Source organism: Hibiscus syriacus, unplaced genomic scaffold (assembly GCF_006381635.1).
Source record: "Hibiscus syriacus cultivar Baekdansim isolate YM2019G1 unplaced genomic scaffold, ASM638163v2 tig00110371_pilon, whole genome shotgun sequence".
In the NCBI taxonomy this organism is placed as follows: Eukaryota; Viridiplantae; Streptophyta; class Magnoliopsida; order Malvales; family Malvaceae; genus Hibiscus; species Hibiscus syriacus.
This window is the reverse complement of record NW_024062708.1, coordinates 101586-112955: the sequence shown is the minus strand read 5'-3', so window position 1 is coordinate 112955 and position 11370 is coordinate 101586. Positions and strand designations below refer to the sequence as shown.

At 32.9% G+C, this 11370-nt stretch overlaps 2 protein-coding genes across 2 annotated transcripts; both read right to left on the bottom strand.

Annotated features, from left to right (window-relative positions):
• Positions 1-3554: 3554 nt before the first annotated feature.
• LOC120121340 (F-box/FBD/LRR-repeat protein At2g26030-like) lies at positions 3555-9669 on the bottom strand. The gene is made up of 3 exons (XM_039140724.1): positions 9551-9669; positions 4107-4256; positions 3555-3916 (listed from the first exon to the last, which is right to left on the bottom strand). Exons 2-3 carry the CDS (start codon positions 4245-4247, stop codon positions 3653-3655), a joined length of 405 nt encoding a protein of 134 aa, XP_038996655.1. The 5' UTR covers positions 4248-4256; positions 9551-9669; the 3' UTR covers positions 3555-3652.
• LOC120121339 (F-box protein At3g62430-like) lies at positions 4270-5032 on the bottom strand. Its single transcript, XM_039140723.1, has one exon. It carries the CDS (start codon positions 4992-4994, stop codon positions 4281-4283), a length of 714 nt encoding a protein of 237 aa, XP_038996654.1. The 5' UTR covers positions 4995-5032; the 3' UTR covers positions 4270-4280.
• Positions 9670-11370: the final 1701 nt, after the last annotated feature.

Genomic DNA, 11370 nt, shown 5'->3' with positions numbered 1-11370 from the left:
TAACTAATCATTTCAAACATATTCTCATCTCCCTCAAAGTATATGATTTTAATCTCTTTGACGTGAAATGACAAACACAAAGGCACTGATGTAGGCAATGACCTGAACCATTCCGCAGACGTACATCCCTAATCTTAAATGATACTTAGAGAAGCTTTCATACCATATACAGAGTAAGCGTCTTTACATTAGGCGTGCGATGTAGATACTCCACAATCCAAGTTCCTTGGCAATCATCATTTTCAAAATTACGAATTCCCAGGTCCACGAGGTTGTTAAATTCAAGAACTGGATCAAGAGGCGTCAGAAAAAGCTGTACGTGAAAAACCAAAAAACCAAGAACTATTATATAATGTTAAAAGAAAAGATCATGTTATTCAAGACGAATAGACGACTTTAATATTGCTAAGTTCACTAACCGTTTTAGAGAGATCGTCAATGTCTAACCAAAGAGACTGTACATTGTAGATTCCCTTGAGAAGATTTGTTGCACGTTCAATATCAACATTAGCTAATAGAGTGATTTCAATATGAGCACTTTTAGAGATTTCATGTGACTTAACGTATAGCCTTCAGCCATTGCATCAACATATTTGAAATAAACAAGATTTGGGGTATCAATCTTGACTACATTGAAACCTCTGTCAGAATCATACATGTCACAAAAATCTAAAACCAGCCTCTCAAGGGAAAGGTTATGGATATTGAGCTCACTTATGTCACGAAAATCGCAACAACTAAATTCCAAATTTTTCAGGACATGGCAATTGGAAATTAATCTAAGAACTGAAAAACCTTCATGAAGTGTGGAGCGCCCAAAATGTAGAGTCTTCAGATTTGGCAAGCAAGCGTTAGACAGAACCTTCATATTACCGATACCCAATTTCAATATCACTAGAGACTGGCAACTAAACATAAGAGTTGGTAAAGTAAAAACATCTATACATATAAATCTAATATCAATTTCCTTAACACCACAGAACAGTGCAGCGCATATCCAGCCATTAAGGCGTAAATAACTCTCATCCCGTGGAATGTCATGCCTCCTCACCCAATAGTCGTTCACCCTAAAGCATTCTAAACTTAACTGCTTGGGGTTAGAAAAGAATCTATCAACAAAATCCAGAAAGTTGTTATCATTTTTACTAAGCGCTGAGATATCTGATAAACAAAAATATTTAAAATCAATGATAGACACTGAGGAAGAATAAAGATACCTCCACCTGAGTGAAATAATTGAGGTTCGAACTATATCTTTGATGGGATGGAGCGACAAAATTCGACAAAGAATATGATCAGGCAAACTACTTATTCTATCCAAGACGCCAATAGACTCCACTTGCTCGCCCATGAATCATAAACTAGGAAACCCAATTCCAGGAATTTTGGGGGGCTTAACTCCTAAGGGGTATAGGTGTTGCAATCTGATTTCAATAGTTCCTCCAACTCAACTCTTTTAGAATCACACTATCTCTGTTTCAAATTCCAGAATCAGTCACTGAGATATCTGAAACCATACCTTTCTTCAAGCTGACCCGATTTGTCTTCTTCCTTCCCCTTTTCTTCTAGTGTTTTACTGACCCCAAATCCTTCAGCTCGTCAATTAGCTTCCACTTTAATGCTTAGCTCTTTTACTCTTCGTTTACCCCTAACTTAGTACGGCATCCTACTATGTGAATCGGGGATCCTCCGAAACCATCTCCCGATTACTTCAAGCTGAAGCCTTATCTCTTCCTCATTAGGGTTTACGTTGACTCTTTGGGGGTTCTAATTATTCAGTTCAAATCAGGCTATTGTGGGCCTCTAAATGCTTTGGGTTTCAATTTGGTTCGAGGCATTCGTGCTAGAATTAAGCTTAAAAGGCCTAACAAGAGGGTCACGTTTCCAAAAAATGTAGTACATGCTCTTTTCAAAAAAAAAATAGTTGTCCTCACAAAAGTCATGGTTCGAATTATGAGTTTCCCCTAGAACTAATGCATATTTGGAGAAATAATTAATCATTTCAATTATATGCTCGCCTGTCTAAATGTTTTGAGATGAAAAAACGAACATGGAGACAATGTTTTAGGCAATGACTTAAAAACCTTGTAACATGGATGGGATAGATATTCATTATTAACTATCAATATACAAAAGAAGGTTATACAACATCTCACCATCTAAAATCTAAGATTCACACTACATTCAATCAATTAGATCAGCCAATATAAGCAAAGATTCAGGCGGCAAGCATCTCAAGCCCCTAAATTTAACTATATTTCCTCCTACTAGGCTACTACTTTTTCTCATTATAGCTCAGATGATACTGCTCAATCTGCTAAAACTACATCGACACATCCTATTGTTACCAGACCTAGAGCAGGTATACTCAAATTGAGGGTTTTTTCCTTGAAATAGTTGAATGTGAACCACGAAATGTTCACAAGGCAATGACTGAAGACAAATGAAGAGAAGCAATAGATAAAAAATTTGCTATAGTTGAATGTGAACCGCGAAATACTCAGAACTTGGTTTAGGTTTTGTTCGAGAAACCAAGAACTATTATATAATGTTGAAAGAAGAGAGTTGCATATTCCAGACCATGACCTGAATATTACCAAGTACACTAATCTTTTAAAAGACATCTTGAATGCCTAAATAAAGAGAATGCACATTGCAAACTCCCCGAAGAAGATTTGCTGCATGTTCACGATCATTGTCAACCATTTGAGTGATGTTAATATCGGTTCTTTCTATAGATTTCATTTCATTTAAAGTATATCCTTCAGCATTTCCATCAACATATTTGAAATAAACAAGATTTGGAGCATTAATCTTGATGGCTTTGAAATGCCAAACTAAATTTAAAACCAATCTCCTAAGTGAAAGGTTATGGATATTGAGCTCACTTATATTTTGAAATTCACAATGAAGATGCCACTGGAAATTAACCTAAGAACTGAACAACCATTGTGAAATACAGAGCACGCCAAACGTAGAGTCTTAAGACTTGGTAAACAAACATTAGACGGGACCTTCAAAACAAAATTGATATTCGATTTCAATGTCAGGCAATTAAACAGAAGACTTGGTAAAGTGCAAACATACTTAAACATCAGTTTTATATCAATTTCCTTAACGCCACACCACAACGGAGCATATATCCAACAATTAAAGAGTAAATAATTCCCACCCTATGGAATTCCATCCCTCCTCACTCACTGGTCATTCATCCTCAAGCATTCTAGAATTACCTACATGAATCTATTGACAAAATTCAGGAAGTTGTCATCATTTTCAGTAGGCTCTGGCATAAGCGATAAGCAACAACTAAAATCAAGGAAAAAACTGATGAAGTAGAAAGATACCTACACCTAAGTTAAAGTATTGATGTTCCAACTGTATCTTTAATGGAAAAGAAGGGCAAAATATGGCAAAGAAAATGATCAGGCAAACTACATATTCCATCAGAACCACCCACAGATTCTATCAGGCAAACGTTTGCTAGTGCAAGTTATATCACATTTTAATATGTATAATTGAAACTGTAAAACAATGACAACAATATCACACGGCATTTGATACATGCAACAAAGAAGTGTTACACGAAACCAAACCAACTGAGATGAAGCCTCTCTAAAACAATACAAAGTAGAAGAGACAAAATGAAATATCAGGGAGTCACGATTTTACATTTCTTTGATTTCTTCGGTAAACTCAATAGTTCTTCAATGATAGTCGATTCTTCATTCTCCACTGGATCAATAAGTAAAATTACAAGCTTCTCCAGAACTGATGCATGTTTCAAGAAATAACTAATCATTTCAAACATATGCCCCTCTCCTTCAAAGTGTTTTATTTCAATCTCCTTGATGCGAAATAACAAACACAAAGGAACTGTTGTAGGCAATGACCTGAACCCTTCTGAAGTACTTACCTAAGCATAGAAAGAAAGAGATAAAAGAAAATTTGTTTGTAACAGGGTTTAGGGTGTATTTAAATTTGTTTGTAATTGTGTATATATTTTGATACTAAAATGGCCAATCGCAATGAATGTTCACAGTAAATTTAAAAAATAAACAAATTTGTATACTAATCTTAAATAATACTTAGAGAGGCTTTCATACCATATACAGGGTAAGTGTCTCTAGATTAGGCATGCAATGTAGATACTCCACAATCCAAGTTCCTTGCCAATTTTTACTATAGTAATTACAAAATTCCAGTTCAATGAGGTTGTTAAATGCAAGCACTGGATCAAGAGGCATCGGAAAAAGCTGTACAAGAAAAACCAAGAACTATTACATATTGTTAAAAGAAAGGACTTTAATATTCAGGACAACGACTTCAATATTGCTAAGTTCACTAACCGTTCCAGAGCAATCTTCAATGGCTAAACAAAGGGACTGTATATTGCAAATTCCCTTGATAAGATTTGTCGCACGTTCATAATCCACACTATCTAATAGAGTGATTTCAATATCAGCTCTTTCTAGAGATTTCATGTCACTTATCGTATAGCCTTCAACCATTGTATCAACATATTTGAAATAAACAAGATTAGGGGTATCGATCTCGATGCCATTGAAACCTATTTGAGAATGAACATGCATCTCACCGAAATCTAAAACCAACCTCTTAAGGGAAAGGTTATGGATATTGAGCTTACTTATGTTACCAAACTCGCAATAAGTAAATTCCAAAGTTTCTAGGACATGGCAATTGGATATTAACATAAGCACTGAATAACCTTCTTGAAATATGGAGCATGCAAAATGTAGAGTCTTCAGATTTGGCAAACAAGTGTTAGATGGAACGTTCATATTACCTCTGACTCTGATATTCAATTTCAATGTCACCAGTGACTGGCAAGTAAACAAAAGAGTTGGTAAAGTTGGAACATCTTTATTCATAAATCTAATATCAATTCCCTTAACACCACAGCACAGTGCAGCGCATATCCAACCATTAAGGCGTAAATAACCCTCATCCCGTGGAATGTCATTACTCCTCATCCAATAGTCATGTACCCTAAAGCATTCTAAGCTCAACTGCTTTGGGTTAGAAAACAATCTATCAACAAAATCCAGAAAGCTGTAATCCTTTTTCACCAGGTACTGAGTAAAGTGGTAAACGATCGTTAAAATCAATAATAGACAGTGAGGAAGCATAGAGATACCTCCACCTGAGTGAAATAATTGAGGATCGAACTATATCTTTGGTGGGAAGGAGCGACAAAATTCGACAAAGAATATGATCGGGAAAATTACTTATTCTATCCCAGACTAGAATATACTTTACTTGCTCGCCCATGAATCATAAACTAGAAATGCCAATTCCAGGAGTTTGGGGGGGCCTTAAGGGGTAAGGGTGTTGCAATTCGATTTCAACAGTTCCTATAACAAAGCTCTTTTAGAATCACACTATCTCTGTTTCAAATTTCAGAATCTGTCACTAAGATAGCTGAAACAATACCTTTCTTCAAGCTGCACCGATTGCCTTCTTCCTTCCCCTTTTCTTCTAGTGTTTTACTGACCTCAAATCCTTCAGCTCAGCAATTACACTTTTACTCTTTGCTTATCCCAAAATTAGTAGGGACTGGCTTCTTCTACGTGATCAGGGTTTCCTCCGTAATTCTCATCCCAATGACCGTCAAGCTGAAGCAGTATCTCTTCCTCGTTAGGGTTTACGGTGACTCTTTTGGGGTCTAAATTAGGTAGTTCAAATCATGCTATATTGTATGCCTCTAAACGTTTTGGGTTTCAATTTGTTTTCAAGCATTCAGGCTAGACTTAAGCTCATCAGGCCCAACAAGAGCTTCAAGTTTCCAAAGATTGTAGTAGATGTATAACTTAGGGTGATGTTTCATCCAATGTCGGTCAACAAATTTTGAGTTATTTAAGTTAACGAGTCTTATTTTATAGTTTAAACTTGATTTTATTTTTTTTCAGTTAAATCAAATTTATAAAATTTGAGTTGAGCAAGTTGTTTGAATTTCGTTTTTTATATTAATTGTAAATATTAATAATATTATGATATTTTTTTTTTAATTTAAACAGTTTTCTATATATATCTTCATATTTTTTTATATGTAATATATATATACCATACAGAGTCAATGGAATCGAGTTAAACTTGAAAATCAATCTACTAATTACTATATGTTTTGATTTAGTCGAACTATTATTCAAGTTATTCAAGTTCTATTTTATAACTTAATTCGAACTTAAAAATATTTCGGGTTGAGTTTATAAAATTACAACTCGAAGTCAAATCAAATCATATATTTTTAAATTGAGTCGATTCAAAATATCAAATTTTTAAGTCAAGTTTGATCATCACTAATAAAATCGCTGTCCTTATACATTTCATAGTTCAGAGTTATAAGCTTCTCGAGAACTGATGCATGTTTCAAGAAACAACTAATAATTTCAAATACATGTCTGCCCCTCTAAAAGTTTTGAGATGAGATAATAAACAAGGAGGCATTGTTTAAAGTCAGAGACAAAATCAAAATTTTGTATTAAAGAAATGAATTTCTAAAATTTTAGAAGGGAACTAATTTATAAAATTCGAAGTTCGAAAATATATTATTAATAAAAAATTTAAAAAATCTAAAACATATAATAATTTAAATTTTTTTTAAGAAGAACAACTATCTCTTGCCACCCTCCCCTCAATCTATCTTAGGCAGTGTCTTAAAAACCATGTAATATGGATGGGATAGATATTCATATCACCATCAATCTACAAAAGAAGGTTATACAACATCACACCATCTAGAATCTAAGATCCACACTTCATTCAATTAATTAGATCAGCCAACATAAGCAAAGATTCAGGTGACAAGCATTTCGAGGCTCTAAATTTAATAATATCACATAGCATTTGCTGCTTACAACAAAGTGTTACACAAAAACAAACCAGTTGAGAAAATTAAGTCTCTCTAAAACAATACAAAACAGAAGGGAAAAAATGAAATATCAGGGAGTGACGATTTCACATCTCTCACAGAGCAATAATTTTAAATACAAGCTTCTCCAGAACTGATGTATGTTTCAATAAATAGCTAATCATTTCAAACCTATGCTTGTCCCTGTCTAAGTAATTGATTTCACAATCTCCTTGATGTGAAATGACAAACATAAAGGAACTTTTGATTTTAATATAACATAATTTTTTAATTATTTAAGTTGTTAAAATTTATATTTCTCAATTTTATAAATGATTTTAAATTTTTTTTAAATGTGAAAAATAATCATAAGTGTTTTTGAGATAATTCATATTTTATAAAACATTGTTTTTAAAGCTCAAAACACTTGATTTTTGTCAAAATCATTTCCAGTCTCGAGATCATTAAATCATTCTCGATACCAAAATTAAAGAATGTATTTTGGTATCAATACCAAGACTCAATCTCGAGACCGATGGGTGGGTATTGATACTGATTCAAACAATATCGATACTGGAGGCTTAACGGCTATAAATTTGACTGTTGGAAGTCTTAGTCTCGATATCAAATGTGCAGGTGAGCATTAAATGCTTATCTTTAATGAATCCAAAAGCTCTATTCATTCCCCAACGACTCCAAACGACTAAATTAATGTTAAAAGATATAAAAGGGACCAAGATTTAAATAGAGAACAACAAGAAAGTCAATTGCAAAATAAATGCAACATCAAGAGTTTTTAGTGTTAAATTGTCATATTCTTTGTAAATACACTTGTGAACTTCTTGTTTATTCTTGCTCAAGTGTAAGTTGGGTGTGTACTTAATTAGTTACAAACTCATTTGCCTTTGTGAGGTTTTCTTTTGTTTGCTAAATTTGTAATTCTTCTTATGGAGAGAGTGTAAACAAGATTTTGGGTATAAACCTTGTGTGTCATTGTAAAGTTACACCTTGTCCTTAAAGGTTTGCAAATCTAATGGATTTGAGAAATCATTAGTGTGAATAGCTAAGGTATTGAATGTAGACTTGATTTAGAAGTTAAACCACTTTAACTTGTTGTGCAAAGTTTTTAATTTTAATTGCTTCCACCACAAATCAATCAAATGCCAATTCACCCCCTCTTGGTAGTTTTTGGTTAATCAATAAACCTAACACATACAAAATAAAGAGATAAGCGAAAGTTTGTAGCAGGGTTTAATGTGTTCTTGAGTTTTTTTGTAATTGTGGATAGACTTGATACCAAAACAGTTAGTAGCCAATGTTAGAAATTTTGCGCATTAGTTTGAGAATGATATAGAAAAATAATAATGAATAAATATCATTATAAAATTAAATGGATAGAACGAGTTTATTGTCTTAAGATTGTTGACCAAAGTAACAATCTGAGACGAAATCAAACTTGATAAAATTAAACAAATAAGTTGAACTTCATAAAGTAAATCAAAATTAAATAGAAAGAAAAATACTCTTTTTATTTTGATCTATCGGTCGGAATTAGTTGAGGTATGTCGCTACACAGTTTCCTTAAGACAGATTTTCGGCCACTCTTTTGGTACTCTAGTTCGTTAGTCGTCTGTCTCACAAGATACAACAACTTATGATCAGCTACAGTAGCACATCTGCAAAGATCACGAAAGATCATTGTCTTCGACTATCATCAGAAAAACTAAGGAACAAAAAGAATATTTTCTAAAGAGAAATATTTTTCAAGAGAAGAAAAGTTGTTGAATTCCCGGATGTTTTGAGATGTGAAAAATCTAACATATTTGCTCACTATTTATAGGGGATTTTCAAGAGAGATTTAATCCAACCAAATATCTTTTAATATTCAAATTTAAATAGATAATAATATCTTTTAATTTGAAATATTCAAAAAGATAAAACTCCTTTTACCATTCAAACTAAAATATATATATCGTTTTAATTTGATATATATAAAAAGAATATAATTATCTTTAATATTCAAAGTTAAAAAAGGTAACAAATACATTTTTAAATTGACATATTAAAAGAGTAATTATCATACTAATATTCAAATTAAATAATATATTTAATTTACAATTGTCAAAAGGTAAACTCCTTTTACTATTCTAACTTAAACAGATATTATTTTAATTTAAAATGTATAAAAGTATATAATTATATTTTAATATTCAAAATTAAAAAGATAACAAATACATTTTTAAATTGACTTATTAAAAGAATAATTATCTTATTAATATTCAAATTAAAAATTATCTTTTAATTTACAATAATCAAAAGGACTATGAATTAAATATAAATATTAAATCAATCAATTAAATTCTCAATTTTCCCATGACAATGAGTATTCACGGTAGGTAATTAAAAAAAAAATCAAATTTGTACACTAAATCTTAAATGATACTTAAAGAAGCCGTGATACCATGTCCAGTTTATCTTTAGATTACGCATGCAATGTAGATACTCCACAATCCACGTCCCTTGCCAATCTTCATTATACTGATTACGAAATTCCAGTTCAACGAGGTTGTTAAATGCAAGCACCGGATCAAGAGGCGTCGGAAAAAGCTGTACATGAAAAACAAAGAACCATTATGTAATGTTAAAGACAATGACTTTAATATTGCTAAGTTCACTAACCGTTTTAGAACAATCTTCAATGGCTAAACAAAGACACTGTACATTGCAAATTCCCTTGAGAAGATTTTTTGCACGTTCATAATCCACACTAGCTAATAGAGTGATTTCAATATCTGCTCTTTCTAGATATTTCATGTCACTTAACCTATTGCCTTCAGCCATTGTATCAACATATTTGAAATAAACAAGATCTGGGGTATCAATCTCGATGACATTGAAACCTCTGTGATGATGAATATGCACCCCAAAAAAATCTAAAACCAACCTCTTAAGGGAAAGGTTATGGATACTGAGATCACTTATGTCAAGAAACTTGCAACGAAAAAATTCCAAATTTTCCAGGACAGGGCAATTGGAAATTAACCAAAGAACAGAATAACCATCTTGAAACTTGGAGCATGCAAAATGTAGAGTCCTCAGATTTGGCAAACAAGTGTTAGATGGAACCTTCATATTTCCGATCAAGTTCAATGTCACCGGTGACTGGTAAACAGAGGAGTTGGTAAAGTGGGAACACCTTTATTCATAAATCTAATATCAATTTCCTTAACGCCACAGCACAGTGCAGCGCATATACAACCATTAATGCGTTAATAACCCTCATCCCGTGGGATGTCATGCCTCTCCATCCAAAAGTCATGTACCCTGAAGCATTCTAAACATAACTGCTTGGGGTTAGAAAAGAATCTGTCAACGAAATTCAGAAAGTTGATATCATTTTCACCAGGTACCGACTAATATGTTAAACAATCACCAAAATCAATTATAGACACCGAGGAAGCATAGAGATACCTCCACCTGGGTGAAATAATTGAGGTTCGAACTATATCTTAGATGGGAAGGAGGGACAAAATACGACAAAGAATATGATGGGGCAAAATATTTGTTCTATCAAAGTCGCCTATGAATCATAAACTAGGGAATCCCAATTCCAGGAGTTTTGAGGGGAATTAAAGGGGGCTGATGTTGGAATCCGATTTCAACGGTTCCTCCAACTGAAATCTTTTTAGAATAACACTATCTTTGTTTCAAACTCCAGAACCGTACCTTTCTTCAAGCTGCAGCGGTTTGACTTCTCCCTTCCCCTTTTCTTCTACTGTTTTACTGACACCAAATCCTTCAGCTCCACAATTGGTTTCCACTTTAATGCTTAGCTCTTTTACTCTTCATTTATCCCTAAATTAGTACGGCCTGCTTCTTCTCTGGGTTTCCTCCGTCATTTTCTCCCAGCCACAGTCAAGCTGAAGCCGTATCTCTTCATCGTTAAAGTTTGTTTAGTTCAAATCATGTTATTGTAAGGCCTAAACATTTTGGGTTTCAATTTAGTTACATGTAATCGGGTTAAAATTAAGCTCATTGAGCCAAATAACAATTTATACTATTGAAGTCAGTCAATAAGTTCGAATTTAAATGATGATGAATTGTAATTCTGCATTTGTACTATATTAATATCTTTTTATGTCATAATTTTGTTTATTGTTTAAATAATTTATGGCATATAGATCTAAATATTTTACTAAATTATATTTTAGCGAATTTTATTCTAATTTAATTCATACATGTTATGAACGTATACCTAAGATCGAGTTCAAGAAACATGGCTTTGAGTATTCATTTCAATATCTAAACGAATCTTTTCGAGAAATCGAACGTAAACCTTTCGAACAAAATCAAATATAAACGAACAATTCACATATAACTTAAAATTAACTAACTTTTGCTTCAACTATCTCCTATATCAGTTATTTTGGACAACTATCTGCCTCACCTTCATTGGGCTTAGGAAATAGCAATAGAAGCAAAACTCTCAAACATCAGTG

Coding starts and splice junctions, on each gene's coding strand:
- LOC120121340 (XM_039140724.1), bottom strand. CDS start 4,247: ATGCCTCTTGATCCAGTGCTTGCATTTAACAACCTCATTGAACTGGAA. Junction 3,917..4,106: donor AGACACTTACCCTGTATATG/GTATGAAAGCCT, acceptor TTCTATGCTTAG/GTAAGTACTTCAGAAGGGTT.
- LOC120121339 (XM_039140723.1), bottom strand. CDS start 4,994: ATGAGGAGTAATGACATTCCACGGGATGAGGGTTATTTACGCCTTAAT.